Source organism: Hemibagrus wyckioides, linkage group LG19, assembly GCF_019097595.1.
Source record: "Hemibagrus wyckioides isolate EC202008001 linkage group LG19, SWU_Hwy_1.0, whole genome shotgun sequence".
In the NCBI taxonomy this organism is placed as follows: domain Eukaryota; kingdom Metazoa; phylum Chordata; class Actinopteri; order Siluriformes; family Bagridae; genus Hemibagrus; species Hemibagrus wyckioides.
In genome coordinates this window covers 16,470,101-16,487,729 of record NC_080728.1, presented here as the reverse complement: position 1 = coordinate 16,487,729, position 17,629 = coordinate 16,470,101, and the positions used below count along the sequence as shown (strand labels likewise).

At 38.3% G+C, this 17,629-nt stretch overlaps 1 protein-coding gene across 2 annotated transcripts in view; it reads right to left on the bottom strand.

Annotated features, from left to right (window-relative positions):
• chst11 (carbohydrate (chondroitin 4) sulfotransferase 11) overlaps nucleotides 1-9,393 on the bottom strand; it is a 55,662-nt gene extending 46,269 nt beyond the window's left edge. Inside the window, exon 1 of one of the 2 annotated variants that reach the window (XM_058417500.1) lies at nucleotides 9,139-9,393. In XM_058417500.1, coding sequence (XP_058273483.1) covers nucleotides 9,139-9,241 — 103 coding nt within the window. In that variant the 5' untranslated portion in view covers nucleotides 9,242-9,393. Of the gene's footprint in view, nucleotides 1-9,123 lie in introns of both variants that reach the window. The other variant, XM_058417499.1, reaches the window with a different exon arrangement.
• Between the last annotated feature and the right edge of the window lie 8,236 nt (nucleotides 9,394-17,629).

Here is a 17,629-nt window from a genome sequence, read left to right as displayed (position 1 = left end):
ACAAACCCAAACGCACACACACATGTACACACAGAGCCCTAAAGAAAAAGGTAAACTGAGACAGAGTAATGAGACAAGCCTTCCTGTTCAGCCCCAGTGTGTTGAAGTGTCAGACTGGTTTCCCTGTGGTCCACTAACATGCAGGTTTTCAAATTCACACAACCAACACACACATAATAAGAAACACCAAGACACAATGAGAGTGTGAAGCGAACAAAGGAAGATGGGGAGATTATTAAAGCCATCCTACACATTTTCTGCCTTAGAGTAAAGTCTGATTTCAATCTGATTCACCTCAGTCCTGTCCAAACACTTTCCTGAACAGTTCTCATTACTATTTATTTTTAATGGAGTGCACATATGTGTGTGTGTGTGTGTGTGTTAAACAGATGATCAGTGTGGCCAGCAATGCTAACCACTGAAGTACAGAACAAAGGAAATTATCCAGACTACAACACCAGTAATTTCTGCATGAACAAGATCCAAGCAACAATAGTACAGCTTTGTATCTGTTTTATTGTCTTCTACGATATAAACAATGGAGGAGGATTTTGTGTGTGTGTGTGTGTCTTTGTGTGTGTGTGTGTGTGTCTGCGTGTATATCAGTGATGAAGGTGCATGTACACTTCATAGCCCCTAGGTTTTGAATTTGGCCCAGCTTAGAAGAACCTTCTTTATATGAAGTGCAACAATACAAGGAAGTGGTAACTTCTATAATAATCCCTTTATTTCCGTAGAACCGGATTTAGGATTTTAGTTCCGTCTGAATCCATCTGGAAAATTACACCACATTTCAGCTCCCTTAAAACGACCAGTTAAAAACAACTCCAGGTAATATATCTTCCCTTTTTAATTAACACGTTGGTAAAGATTGAGTTATATACATCGGGAAATTAGTTTTTGTGCTATTTCTTCACTATAAAGCACTCTAGGAAGAGCTTGCTTCCTTGCGGAACTCGAATGATCTCATGTATTGGGTGAGGTTATACATAAAATGGATTTTTATGCCTCAAATCTGTGCTTCGGTGCTGGTTTGATGCATAGCGGATATCCAAGAAGCCTACAGCTCATAAACAGGAAACAGTTTGGTCATAATCGAACTCCATAACAATCTGTTAGCAACCCAGTGGTACCCTGTGAGAGCCAAATCAATGCTTATCAATAAGCACTTGAGCACACAGCGCTACCGAATGGACGGCGTAATGAGCCCACAACGTGCAGGATCACGCTGACACAGCAAGGCACAAATAACAGACGCAAGCTCATTATTGCCATATACATACCACCAGCGCAGGGGAAAGGAATTGAACAGCATAAAGTTCTGAAGGCAATTTAGATTTGTAATTCGCTTGGAAGTTCGGTACCTGTGGATTGTGAGTCATTGAACACCTGAGGCCCAAAGCCTCAGTCCTGAAATTAATTCCCTGAGCTCATGGGCTTAATTAACACACAAAAAAGGAGGAAGATAATGAAAATCAGTTGTGTTAACACCTGACAATAGTTGTATTTTATCAGAAAAGACTGACTAAAATAAGTTTTTACTCAATTTGTGAGTCAAAAATAGAAACTCTTTTTAACATATGCATTATAAAAATAATTTTAGTTGTTTAAAAAAAATCATTGTAAACCTGTAAAATATTATGCATAAGGAAAAAAAGAGAACCTGGTGCAGCTCCATGAATTCAATTTACATGAAATATCACAAGCATGTTGACAATACTCTTACTAATATTTCTTAGTAACACATTTATAGCCTTAGATTTTCCTTTAACATTATTATCATTAAGAAACTGTGACTTTAAACCCAGCTTGTTTTCCCTAAACATTTTTAGGTCCTTTTTAATTTTCAAGATTTATTTCCTTTACCAAAATAAAACATTTTATTGTGCTTTATAATTCAAACAATGTTCCAATAACATTTCTATGACTTATAAACAGGGGGAACATTTCCAGACTGTTTTGTACTTACAAAATTAATACTTATTTGGCAAACTTCCCATTATGAAACCATGAAATAACATTACAGGAACATTCCCAGAATGTTAGTAATTATTATGTAAAAAAGCATTCTATTAATTATGCATCTATCATAACTGCAGTGTTTCATCAACAGAATGCCAAAATCTGTGCAACCCATAGAGTTACAATCTATAGAGGGCCTGCACCTTTACTGAGAATCTGCACTTCAGATCACAAGCTTGAAATCACAACAACCAACCTGCATATATTTATAATATATTTAGTTACACAACCACATTATAACAGTTAAAATGACCTGTTCAGTTTTTTTTCCAACATCACTAGCCTACACCAGATGGCAGGGGAAGTCAATTAGCATCAAGGGCATTTTAGCCGTCTTTGGAGCTCTAAGGTTCAATCAATCATTTACAATTACAATCAAATCACGTTTCCCAGGCAGAGACTTTGTTTATTCACATATTTGAGAGAATTTATATATTTTTCTAAATTTATATTATTAAATTAATGAAAGCAGTGTTTGATTTATTTAGTTTTACACAGAAATAAAATTCAGATTGTTTTGTTTGCTTATTATACAGAAATAAAAAAGAATTCTTTCCATTCTTAATTTTCTTTCATTAAATATTTAATAAATATTTAAATATAATAGCCAGTATTGTCAACTGAAACCAAAGCATTGTATCATTACCGCTCTTTTACTGTGTAGGATTACGGCATTAGTTAAAAGCAGTTCACACACATACAGTGATTGTGTAGTTAATTGGTATGCTTGTGTTCTGTGCAGTAATTGCGCGATAATGACGGTCATAAATGATTACTGAAGTCATCCTTATGATTCCATATTTAACTGTCAAAATGAATCACGTTTGTTTAATCACATTTTATTGTCTGCCATCTGTTACTGTCAGAAATATGATTAAACAGTCAGAATCATGTATTTTTCCTGTTTACATTTGAAATCCAGCTAGCTACGCTGTGAGCTCATGGACATCAAGGTGACACCCGAAAGCTTTACTGCAGGAAGAGAACTTTCAGGAAGATCAGGAAGATCAAATTGTATTTTCCCATATGGCTAAATGATGAAATGCATTTGTGCCATCACTTTCTCACATCACTAATAGAAGAAGAAGAAGAAGAAGAAAAATAGCCTTTATTTGTCACATATACATTACAGCACAGTGAAATTCCTTTTTCACATATTCCAACTTTGGAATTTGGGGTCAGAGCACATGGTCAGCCATGATGCAGCACCCCTGGAGCAGTGAGGGTTAAGGGCCTTGCTCAGGGGCCCAACAGTGGCAGCCAGGTGGTGCTGGGGCTTGAACCCCAATCCTCCAATCAACAACACAGAGCCTGAACCACATGAGCTACCACAAATTTTTTATTATCCCAGCTTATCAGGAAGGTGGTGTCAGAGTACAGGGTCAGCCATCATGCAGCACCCCTGGAGCAGGTAGGGTTAAGGGCCTTGCTCAGGGGCCCAGAGACAGTAGCTTGACAGCTCAAGGGCTTGAACCCGATCTTTTGATGAGTGACCTAGTGCCTTAACAGCTGTTCCACCACAATACTTTCTAATATTCACCTAAAATACACAACACTTCTCAATATAATATTTTAAATCAGTGATTTTATTTAGTATACTATATATCCTGACACTTGTCTGAACTGAACTGCTGTCTGCAAATATGCTGACACTGGACTTCATTCATTCTGATCACCATCACACTTATTAGTTTATACTCACCAATAAAACAGTCTGCTGTGAAACAATATGATTGAAACTCTATTATGCACAACAGACAGCTGTGATGATTCTAATCCTGCATCACATATGGTGGAAGACAGAAACATAATGACTAATAAATTGCTTATTCACTGAATCTGGATACTCCATGTTATTTAGGAAGGATTTCAAACACATCCAGGTGTTGTTTGGTTAATGACATGGGCGGTTCATCATCACTATGCACTGAAGCAGCATGCTCAGGTCAACCTCAGTCCAGAGTAATGAGTCTAATGAGTTTCACAAGAAACCCCAGACATCTGTAAACACTTTATTTCAAACACACATGCAGATTTTGAGGGGAGCAAACATTGGGGGTTTGTTTTTAAATCTCGGTGGGAAAAAAAATGTGTCTACAAGGATAGGAATATCTGACAAGAAAAGTCTTGTGTAAAGGGGGTATAAAGCTCACAAGGTTTCAATCTGTGATTCTTCAGGAAACAATTCGAGCTGTCACAAAATCCCACATTTCACCATCATGATTCAATTTAACACAATTACTTTTGTATTATGTGCTTGGGAAAAACTACATACATCCTCAAAACATGTATTGTGTAGGCTCTGGTATATTTCAACAGAGCCTAAGCAATTAAAGCAATATTTCAGACATTTAAAATGTTTCTTTAAAGTGTTTTCGGGACCATACAATTTTCCACACTTCCAAATTTTAAGGCTCCATGCTAGGGCAATGAAGAACAAATAGTAGCCTTGACATCTTAGCTATGCTATTTCAAGACATCAGTCAGTCTCTGTCGGGAGGTTCTGGATTGAGTCTGAGGTTTAAATTTGGCCACAATATGAGTTGTACATTTAGCTACCATTGATAATCAATCCAGCATTACATTCAGTGCAGCTTCATCATCACCTTTAGTTAGATTTCTATATCCTGTGTGTGTCAGAGTGTGTGTGCGCGTCATTTGTCCGCTTGTGCTACCAGCTACCAGTAATGAATTCCAGCCGTCTCAGTCTATCACCCTGAATAAGTCAGCCAGGCCTCAGTGGGATTGCCTCTGGCTGTTGCCCAAACACCACTGCACATGACTCCATACACACACACCGAATGTACAACAAGGACTGTCCTTCTCCCACACACACTCTCTATTGTCCCTCTTACTGTGAAATACAATGAGAGGATTGGCTTTAAAAGCCAAAACAGACATTACTCATGCCAATCTCTCCCAGCAGGGGAGGATTATCATGCAAACAGGATATCCTAAATGTGTACACGTTAAAAACAGCATCACAAACAGACAGCACACACACACACACACACACACAATCGCATGCCGAGAACCCTCATTTGTAAGCCACTTCCTCTTCTTAGAATTTAGCCTTGTTCATACATGCTGGTCTTAGCTCTTCGCTCAAACTGCATGTATGAACAAATCGCTTGTTTCCATGCTGCTGAGATCAGAAAAGCTTCACTGCTTCATGGCTCCATAGTGTATGTGCCTCCTTTTCGGAAACCTGAGGAATTTCGAGATCAACCAACACATTCCTGGACTGACCACTGACCATTTCTGTTCCTCCACCCTCTGAATCTCTGTTTCTTCTTCTCCCTGGCTCAGTAGTGAAGATATACACGCGGCTGAACAAACAAGGTCAGCCTTGTCACTCCGCTCCATGTCCCTAGCTGCCACGTACATTCGAGTGCACTGAGGCCACTCGGTCAAGTGACAGTGTTTGTGTGTGTGTGTTTGGTTCATCTTATGTACAACAAAACTAGCTGAAATCACAAATGTGAAAATTTGCCTCAGAGCTCACAGCAAGTGTATGAAGTCACCTAGGAAAACTCTAGGAACAGAAACAGTGACACACTGAAAAGGAAAACAAGTCTAAACATATAACAGGAATTGTAACTGGAAACGTTTACCTACAAAGATTCATGGTTGGAATTTTTGTGAGGACCGAATTTAAAACGTTGATACTTCGATATATTTATTTATTGTGGGTTTTTTCTTTCAATTTACACAAAACATCGTCAATCACTATGCCAATTGTGGGCATCTGTGAGCTCATGTATGAGGAGGATGGATAAAGCTTTCTTTTCTTCAGTGTGTGTTATGCTGGACAGTGACGCAGCATAAGTCTAATATTTAAGGTTTTAATATCTTTATCAGAAAAGTAGTGTTATGTTATCTCTAGTATCCAGGTGAAATTATCCACAGGTGAGTTTTGGGAAGTGCAAAATTTTTTGTGTAAATCACATTTAATGACTCATCACCCCTATAATGTATAGGTAACTTGACCATATCACAACATAGCACATCTGTAAAGCCAGTAAACTAACACCACTATATAGGTATTAAACTCAAGAAAATTCAGATACTAACTGTAATTTCATTTTATATATGGGTTGATAGTGCCACCTTTTAATGTTCTCCTCCTCCATCTTTCTGCTCACATTTTTATCCACCATCTGTGAGTCACAGTGGGAGAGTCTTTATTGTTTTCTAACGTACAGGAATAACTGGTTGGCCTGGTTGGAGCCATCAACGTAAACGATGTACAAATTTTGAACACAAGTATCAGCAGGTACAAAAGTGCAGAAACATTCAATATGGCAGCTCGAGAGACAAAAAAACAAACAATACGGACAATATAACAACAGGTAGAAGGTAAGGATGATTGCAAGACAAAAAAAACAAAAAAAATCTCAGAATGTAACAGAACAGATGTGACAGTGTCTGGACTCATCCATGCCATCTTGAATCACAGTGGGGTCTGAAATTCTGAGACATCCAGTGTATTTACAATTGCATACTATTTTTCCCTTACAAATTACATTACCGGCAAATTAAGTAAGAAAGAAAAATGTTAAAAATATAGACAGACTTTCTTAGTATTGCTTCTACTTGAAGGTCAGCATGCACTTGATCTGGCATGGGCTCCAGAAGTTTGTGTAAAACCTGATGATCCATGTTTAATCAAATTTAATGGAGTGTCATCTGAACATGTGCTTCAGTTAAAGGCAGGAGAATCGAAGACCTTTGTACAAATGGTAGATGTCACAAATTCTCAAGTTATCTTCAGATATTGGAATATTATAGATTTTTACGTAGTAGTTTTACGTTCTAAAGCTGTTTATTTACAGTATTGAATGAATTTTTTACAGATTATCCATATGGTTTCAGACACACACACACACACAGCTTTTATAATACATGTCCAGTTTGTCGTCTTTGAGTGAATTTCTCACATTATCCCACTCTCTCCTTTCTCCGATTTGTAAACAGTTAACATCTCTTGCATGAACGGAGCAAAAGCTATTGACCGCTGCTTGTATCAAAGTTGTTAACACAGCACACAGCACAAAACAGTCTTTCTCAGTACTTCTGTAAAATGAAAGCGACACTGATATGTATGAGAGTTTTATCAGCGACACACAAATGGCGTGATTAGCAGATGACATGATAAGTGGAAACCTTATCTCAAAATCTCTGTGCCTTAAGCTTGCTAGATTGGAGAATTTAGCAAATGTTAATCATTTTCACAAGCTTTATGGTCAGGTTTGACTGCTTTTAAATAAATCCTTGAGAATGTAAATGAATGATGCTAATTAAGTCTGATAATAAAATCTCACTAGTTTCTGAGCGTGACTGATGCGAGCAAATTTACTAGAATTCGCTAGCAATCCATCTAAGGCTGGATTTCACACTGGGTAAGATGATATTTGTGTTCAAATTCTGTAACAAACTGCGTGATAATGTGCTCTCCGTGTTAGATTATGTGATGAAGATCCTCTGACAACAAACCTGTAATTAAAGAAAATCACTACTATGTTCTGCTATCATCATCAATCATTTCAGGCCAATGTCGTGCAGAGATCAGACTTGAATAAAAAGAAGCAAGTTCTCACGATATTAGCAATCTTATGCCTAAAGCGCCACGGCAGCTCTTATATTCTCAGGTTTTAATTTTCATTTTTTTAGACACTTTGTTGTCAACTCTCTTCGGTTACAATGGAACTATACACTCACATTTAAGCATTTTTTTTTTTTTTTTTTACAATGTACGACTTTATCTGTAACACTATATTTATGTAAAAAAAAAATTATACTCTGTAAATGAAGTTAGTTGATTTTGCTGAAACTGCACAAGGTTTGCATATTCATGTATATTCATAGAGCTCTGCATTTTAATAAGGGTACAGAATTAGACGTACCTGAGACATCTGAAAGATTTTCTGGGCATTGAGGGAAACAATTAATTATTCAGCACCAGGATCTCTTAACTCCTGTCCTGTTCTGCACAGTCTGAGGTAACCTGATCCTACTCATTAATTAGATCATCACGTGGATGAAGGGACATTTTCAAATCGTGCATGAAAAGAAGGTCCTTAAGACTGGAGATAACACCCTGTGCTTAACATTCAAATGTTTTTTTATTTTATTTTATTGCTTACATGACAAGGGTACTTTAAGAGCTGTGTGATCGCGCACGAGCCGGCCGTGTCGATGACTCACCGCTTCCACAGCGTCGGTAAGCCTGTTGCTCACTTTTATTTCTCTGTCTGCTTCTTACATTAGCGGTGTGTCTGACTCTCAACTGTCTAACACGCTGTCTGTCTGACAGTCTGTCTGTCTGTACAACTTCCTACACATGCAATAACGTAGTGTTGAAAGACAGGAGCGCGCGCCTATAGAGACTCCGTGTGGGGAAAGTTTCCTCTCCTCTGTTCGGTGCAATCTTGTAAAAGTGAAACAGCTTTACATCATATTCCTGTTAAATAGAAACAACACCGTAGGACACCATAGTTACAACACGTGGCGTATGATTTTGGCCTGCTTTTTTGTTTTTTTGCACGGTTTGGGAAGCAAGGCGCAAACTGGTTCACGCGCAGTGGATCGGCATTTCTCGTCCTCTCGAACAAAGAGCAGTAGACATTATCAATGGAAATGCGTCCAGGCACAGCATCCCGAGATATGCCAGTCCGTGGCGCGCGCACGCCGTGTGTCAACAATTATCTGTTTGTTTATATGGAGAGCGGAGATTTCCCCGGCAGCAAACCCTCCGCTGTCCGCCCTCAACTCAACAGAAGGAATGTAAGAATGTGAGAGCGGCTGAAAAGGCTGCACAGCTCTGATGCATATCAGTGTGACGTATTTAGTCCTTTGGAAAGGTTGCACAAAGGTATGATACGACCTAACCCTAACAAACACAGCTGCCTCAGAGCCTCGCGCTTCCCTGTCACTGTGCACGCGCGCCTCCGCTTTCTCAGATCTTATTTATTTATTCATTTTTCTCCCCAACAAAATTCTTTAACATCCCAACATAACAGGCATCATACCCGCGATTATTAGCTAGAAAGGAATTGTAGTAGACGCGTCTACAAAAGGACATAACTGCGCGGGTCCTACCTGGCTGGAACATACTTTGGAAATAAAAGATGACCAGGATAAAAGATCCCAAACATGTGGCGAGGACCATCCGGCAAATCCTGCTCATCCTCATCAGGTCGAACAGCATCTGTTTCATGGCTCGGTGAAAAGAAAGACAGGGACACGGAGACAGAGAGACGAGCACCGGCTTGCGTATGTGTGTGTATGTATGACTATGTATGTGTGTGTGAGCTGCGATCTGCTGATGCTGATGCTGCTGTGCTCGTGCTGCTCGCTAGGCAAGAAACCGGGTTGCCAGATTGGGCTTAGATCCAGCAACAGAGATTCAGCGACTGTCATGTAAACGCGATGCCCAAATAAGGACGTCCGCATCCAACGCGTCGCCAAGACAATGGGAAAACGAATAGAAATTATTGCCGTCAGTTCTGTATACTACATACTGTTTATTATGCTTAAATATTGTACCAGAACCTTTTACATGTTGTATAAATATCTTTTAAATGCTATAAAAATAACTGACTGGCTATAATTAAAAGAATGGCTATAATTACATTCTATAATTGTTGCAGTCCTACCAATCTTCATACAATTGTGTGTGTGTGTGTGCGTGTGTGTCTGAGTGTGTAGGAGCACATTTATGTACCTAGGACAGGTTGTCACTTAAACATACTCAAAAGCAGTCTTTTTCCCCCAATAAAAATTGCAATAGTCATATAAATCTGGAATACTTGACAATTGTGCTTTAAACAGTCTCTTTATTAACCAATCTACCTGCAAGCCCTGCGCCATTTCCCCCATCTCACATGAATAATGTTTTTCCCAGTGCTCACATCATATCTTGATTTTCTTGCTTAAAAGATGTGCCAGCACATTGACGCGAATGTGACTTCTCAATTTTTGTCCATTAGTAATGTATGCACCTTGATATTTTTTAATTTTATTTTTTATTAACATTACTATGTTAAACCTCTGTGTTGTTATAGCATGTCTATGCGGTTCCATGTAACTGCTGTAACAGTATGTTGCTTTACTCTAGACATCTGTAAAATGTTTGTCTCTCGATTTCTCAATCTGCAGTATCTATCTATCTATCTATCTATCTATCTATCTATCTATCTATCTATCTATCTATCTATCTATCTATCTATCTATCTATCTATCTATCTATCTATCCCTCCAGAGTGGTAAGCAAATAAAAAGCATGTTTGTCACTTATGTTATTCTATGTGGTTTGAAATACCAGTCTTATTATTCTGATATTGTATCGCTCATTTAAGATGGTTTAAAAGCTGTTAAATGAGGCATAAAACAACAGCTTTTCTTTTGGTCATGTAAAAGAGTACAGTTCAATTCAAGTTTGCAGGATACATGATTTCTGTTTTAAGAAACTTGCACATTTAACCTCAACATAAAATTTGTAAGAGACATGACATTTCAAATTTCAGATCTAAGAGTAAACTTAAAAACCCTACAATCATGTTGTCATGTAAAAATAACTACTAGTTATTTCACTAACTTTTTCGTTTAAACTACAAATGGGACAAGTAAATAAACCTGCTGGCTTGTGCCTGTACTGAATCACACCATGAAAATATTCAGTATAACAACACTCTTTCTCATGATATATTGCTTAAACCAACATGGAGTTACCATCAAAAACTCATTTAGTTATAGTCAGCAAAACACTGCTGTCGAAGGTGACAGATTAATACAATCTAATTCTCAACAATATCTGACCAAATTCTGACCAAAACTGGTCAAATAAATATTATGATACTAATAAATAAATAAAAAAGAATAAAATCAATTGTACCAGCAAAAGGAGAACAACACACAAATATTTTTTACAAAATAGGATTTACAAATTAAATTGCTTTTATTCAGCAACTGGTTTTGGTTTAAACCCTTATTACCTAAAAATGAGATTTGCTTATTAAAAACCATATAAAAACTTTTTATAGCTTAAATATATTATTCACATATATATTTTTTTAAATAAAACTGGTTTGATAATACATGAAAATGTTATAAGCAAAACACATGGACGGAATTTAGCGCGATCTGGCAACGCTAAGCTTAGAGTCGTCTCTGGAGTGAACTATTCTACTATGAATCACAGGGGACGCAGTCGGCAACAAACCAAACTCCCCCTTGTTAGAGAATGGACTCGTCCGTACAGCACGAGGGCAGAGACTGAACCTAAGACTCGAAATGTTGCAAGACTAGGCTAACTAAAACAGAACAGAGACAATAAATAATCGCAAAACTATATTAGAAATTTTGCTGATGACTACAATATCAATTTTATATCATAACTTTAAACTAAACCTATAGAAATCAAGGCACAATCTTCCAAACTATACATTTTCTCAATATTCTTCAATGTATGAATACAATATACAAGTTTCAGACTGATCAGGATCATAAATAAACAATAGCTATGAAATGTGAAACTATAATATTACAAACATTTTGGTGTATATGAGCACAAGTAGAAAAATAGCTATATGCAGATATTAAAATATTAAAATATAGCTCCATTCACAGACCACTTTACCACCTGTACAGCAGCTTTTTCATGAAATTATCCAGACATCTAAATGGAGCAAATTTGTGACCTATGTGACTTTCATTGTGTCATGGTTGTTGGTACATGATTAAAATACAGAGCTGTAGTAAATATTGCCTTACCCTGAGATTGATCATATTTTAAATAATATTTTTAAATGTCATATACACACTGTATGGACTAATAAAAAGCATAAATACCTTTTCAATAAATATGTTACACCTTCATATTTAAAAAATCAAGATTTACGAAGCAAAAATGAGCTCATCTGCTGGTCAGACGTTGTAACTACAGAGGAGAAATTCCAACACAACTAAAAGGGAAGAGCTAGATGATATAAATCATCCTGAGACATAAATCGGCCAGCGACTCCACCATCAACAAACCTTAGTGAACGCTTTGGGGGGTAGGGGGGTTCATCCAAACACTATATACCCATGAATCCACTAGATATGCTTCTTTACTGAAGAAAAAATGTACAAGAAATTAAGGATTGACTAAACAAATGTTTCCAGCCAAGACTTAAACTAGGCTAGATTTCTTTCCATGGATGTTTAATAGGATTCAGATCAGGAATCATAGAAAGCCACTTCAGAATGTTTTGTTCATAGCCATGCTTGGGTGCTTTTAGTTATGTGTTTTGGGTCAATATCCTTTTAGAGGACTCATGAGCTGTGACTGAGACAAAGCTTTCTGTCACTGTAGGTTCCACTCTGAATGCCTTGATAGTCTTAAGATCTAATTCTGCCAGTGAAGCAAAGCAGCCCTAAAACATATGTAAGCCGTCTCCATATTTTACAGCAGGTATTTTGTTTTGTCTCATAAGTCCAAAGGACATTCTTTCAGAAGCAGTTACAGTCCTCTAGGATCTTTTTCTATTGAGCCCAGTGTTACACAAAAAGCAATAGATGGTGCAATCAAACACTGATGTACCCTGACCTTGGAATTCAGCTTGTACCTATTTGGAAGTTTTCCTTGGCTCTTTGTCTACCATTTGAACTAGTCTTCTGTTCAATCTGGGGTCAGATTTCCTCATGCAGTTATGTTCAGGGAGGCTACAATGCTCATGGACTTTAAAGTGCTTAATAATATTTGTAAGTGTAGTCACAGTAACATCAAGCTGTTTAGAGATGGTTTTATGGCACTTACCTGTAACATGTCTGTCTGTAATTCTCATTCTGATCTTCTCAGACAGATTTCTCTTTTGCTTTCTTTGGCCCGTTCTCAGTGTGGTGCACACAGTGATACAAAGCAGCATGAAATGCAATGGCTTTAAATTTCAGCACTTTTCCAGAACAATGAAACATTATTTCACTGAGCTGTAAGGGTACCAACAAACTTATCCAAATATGTAAGTGAATAAATAAAGATAGACAATTATAAATGTAAATGTTTATTGGATTACTTTTTACAACACTTTCTCAATATTGTCATTGCCAGTGATCCAGTCAGCTGTGGATTCTGGGATTTGACCACCTCAAATAGTTGATACCGTTTGTTCAAAGTTGCATGAGGTAACGTCTTGTGTTTCCTCATCTTCTACAATATTCTCCAGGGTCTGTTGTAGTGCTGGATGTGATTCAGTGCTGCTGGACCCTGCAGTATCTATCTGCTGGCTCTCTTGGTCCTCAATAAAGTGCAGCTCCTCATTGTAGATGGACACTTCATAAACACACTGATCAGACAATGTGTCAATATGCCTAGAATGGTCTAAATATATATGGTAGCTTAGTTGTTAAGGGGTTGGATTACCAATCAGAAGGGCCACCAAGCTGTCATTGCTGGCCCCTGAGGAAGGCCCTTAACCCTCAATTGCTCAGTTGTATAAAAAAATGAGATAAAAAAATTTAAGTTGCTTTGGACAAGAGCGTCTACAAAATGCCTTAAATGTAAAATGTAATGGAAATCAAGGTGTCTACTGAGGTGGTCAATGAAACCATATGAGCTGATGGAGGTTTGTTCACTTCACCATTTCTCTGCTTGGACCCAGTCACATTGTGCGCATGCTCTGCTCCTCCTAATGACTGCAATTGCTCATTAACTGCAATAAACGCTCTTATCTCAGCTAGTCTCTGCTGATGGCTGAGCAAAGTTTCATTGACTTGGCACATCACAAATGATGTGCAAATTTCCACAAATTATCATCAATCACTCCTCCATGTTTCACAGAATGGACAGTGACCTTTCTTTGAAAGCTTAATTTATTCATCTGTGAACACAGAGCTGATATGACTTGCTAAAAAGTTGACTCATAAGCCTAATGGACAGTCTTCCAGAATCATGAAGCAGTTGCAGTCCTCCTGGGTCTGTTGTTTCCTGAAGAAAAAAAATCAACTTAATTGAGTTGAAAGATTTATAGAACTGAATCGGTGACTATGTTCACCTTCTCTGTTTGCTTTCTTCCACTTCTATTAAAAAAATTGAAACTGAAAAGAAAGAAAGAAAAATAACAATCTGCTCCTTATATGGACAGTTTATTGACCGAGCCTCCTGACCACTAGTGGGCCCTCAAGGAACACAGATCTGGCTAATTAGTGGTTTCATGCAGCATGATGCACAAAAAATAAGCCAATAAATATAGAAAGAGTCTGAAATAGAATCAGAAATCGTACTGCATTAATAAAACATAGAACTTTTTAGGGGGCCTTGGCTTCTGGGAGAATTAAAGGTAGTTGTCCACTTTTGCCTAGTTCTAAGTCCACTCCTCATTATAGGTATTGACATTTTACATGTTTATTCCTATTTCTAATTAGAAGCATACTGCAGAGGAATTCTCCCCAAAGTGTTAATTATCAGACTTGGAAAATATTATAGCAACATTATTATAAACACAGAGCTGTTATAAAGGCCCAGGAAACAACAGTTCCATTAAATGTACTGCATATGGTTCCTTTGGGAAAAAGAGACATGGCATATTGCAAACATGACATACAAGGGTGCTGGTGAGAGAGGGGGAGACATAAAAAAGTGAATAAGAACACTTTGTCTTATATTCACCGGTCTCAGCTATTCTGAGCTGTTTATTTTCTTACCATAAAATCAATTTTATATGATACAGTTCTACATGTGCTTCAACTCAGAAAGAGTGGATGAGGGTGTGAGGGTGGAGAGAGAGGAGAAAAAACATGGGCCACTGGTGGTGAGGACAGACAGGTAGGAATGATAGCAGGAATGAGAACTTTTGCGTGGTTCCATAACTTTCATAACCATAGTAGTCACATTAATCATATTGGAATTTGATTGATGAGAAATCAAGTGAATGAAAAGGCCATGCTTTATCACTGCTTGCCTTTATAGTTATTATACACTATATTGCCAAAAGTATTCGCTCACCCATCCAAATAATCAGAATCAGGTGTTCCAATCACTTCCATGGCCACAGGTGTATAAAATCAAGCACCTAGGCATGCAGACTGTTTTTACAAACATTTGTGAAAGAATGGGTCGCTCTCAGGAGCTCAGTGAATTCCAGCGTGGAACTGTGATAGGATGCCACCTGTGCAACAAATCCAGTCGTGAAATTTCCTCGCTCCTAAATATTCCACAGTCAACTGTCAGCTGTATTATAAGAACGTGGAAGTGTTTGGGAACGACAGCAACTCAGCCACGAAGTGGTAGGCCACGTAAACTGACGGAGCGGGGTCAGCGGATGCTGAGGCGCATAGTGCGAAGAGGTCGCCAACTTTCTGCAGAGTCAATCGCTACAGACCTCCAAACTTCATGTGGCCTTCAGATTAGCTCAAGAACAGTGCGCAGAGAGCTTCATGGAATGGGTTTCCATGGCCGAGCAGCTGCATCCAAGCCATACATCACCAAGTGCAATGCAAAGCGTCGGATGCAGTGGTGTAAAGCACGTCGCCACTGGACTCTAGAGCAGTGGAGACACGTTCTCTGGAGTGACGAATCGCGCTTCTCCATCTGGCAATCTGATGGACGAGTCTGGGTTTGGCGGTTGCCAGGAGAACGGTACTTGTCTGACTGCATTGTGCCAAGTGTAAAGTTTGGTGGAGGGGGGATTATGGTGTGGGGTTGTTTTTCAGGAGCTGGGCTTGGCCCCTTAGTTCCAGTGAAAGGAACTCTGAATGCTTCAGCATACCAAGACATTTTGGACAAATCCATGCTCCCAACATTGTGGGAACAGTTTGGAGCTGGCCCCTTCCTCTTCCAACATGACTGTGCACCAGTGCACAAAGCAAGGTCCATAAAGACATGGATGACAGAGTCTGGTGTGGATGAACTTGACTGGCCTGCACAGAGTCCTGACCTCAACCTGATAGAACACCTTTGGGATGAATTAGAGCGGAGACTGAGAGCCAGGCCTTCTCGTCCAACATCAGTGTGTGACCTCACAAATGCGCTTCTGGAAGAATGGTCAAAAATTCCCATAAACACACTCCTAAACCTTATGGACAGCCTTCCCAGAAGAGTTGAAGCTGTTATAGCTGCAAAGGGTGGACCGACGTCATATTGAACCCTATGGATTAGGAATGGGATGTCACTTAAATTCATATGCGAGTCAAGGCAGGTGAGCGAATACTTTTGGCAATATAGTGTATATGAACACACATATAGATCATATATAAAGCAATATACAAATGGGTGTATATTAAGTATAATACTTAATATAAACTTAATAAAACTTTAATATTTTAAAGTATTACATTTAATTTCTTGGAGTTAAGGCATTGGGTTACTGAATAGAAGGTTGTGAGTTCAAATCCCAACACTGACAAGGCCCTTAACACTCAGCATTTGCCATAAAGTTGCTCTGGTTAAAAGTGTTAGTTGAAAGAAGTAATTAGATGCAGCCCTAGTCCAGAGGGCTCTATGCATACACATTCACACAGTGGGACATTGTAGCACCTATAGGTGTTTTTGAAAGTCAGAATGAAACTAGAAAACCCAGAGAAAAATGACAAAGATGTGGGGAGATATTCTACAGAGAAAAATTCAACCATTACAGCATTAGTGAGGAAGTCTGCGGTGCAGTCAGTGTTCCAGTTCTTCCCAGAGGTGTTCAGTGGGGTTGAGGTCTCTGTGCAGTCCACTTGACTTTCTCCATTTCAACTCTGGTACACTATGTTTTAATGTTTTTTGTGCTCACGGGCATTGTCGTGCAGGATATATTGTTATATTGGTGCCCCCTTTGTTCGAGTGAAGAGAAATCTTCAGAATACAAATACATCTTTTACAATTGCGTGCTTTCAGCTTTGTGGCACCAATTTGGGGAATATAGTTTGGCCATATAGTGTATGTTTAAAATTCAGTTCAATTAAATTTCATTTGTATAGCATAGTTAATAGTGCACATTGTCATAAAGCAGCTTTTCAGAAATCTGGATACAAACAATAAATTTGTCTATTATTATTAAGCCAGAAGAGACACTAGCAAGTGTTAAGAAGAAACCTTGAGAAAAAAAAACAGACTTAGAAAGGAACCCATTTTCATCTGGGTGACACCAGTTTGCCTAAATAATTTTTTTTATTTAGTTTTACCTCTATCATATGAAATTGATGTTGCTGACTGTTTAATGATTGAGAATTGAGCGTAAATGTCTTTGGCAAGTGCAATCATTAGACCACTGAAAGAAGAACTTAAGACAGCCATTATGTGTCCATGTGGCATCATCCACAGCAATCTCACACAGACTTTTTGGCTATCCATAGCAACCCAGAAATAAATTAAGGTACATAAAGGGACTTGTTTTAAAGTGTAAATGGTAGACTACATGATTTTTTTCTATGTTAAACATGTAAAAAGGTGTACACTTGAGCAGACCACCACAGCCAGAAGGAAAGGCAGTGTACTGCCCTTTTTTGTTCAGGAGGACTTGTGTAGAGCTGATTTTTGATAATATATACTGTTTAAAGCGCTGCCTTCAACTGAAGTGTTTACATGAATATTAAAAACATTGTTGGAGCAGAATGGTGCGGTGTGCTGCCCCGGTGTCGTGCC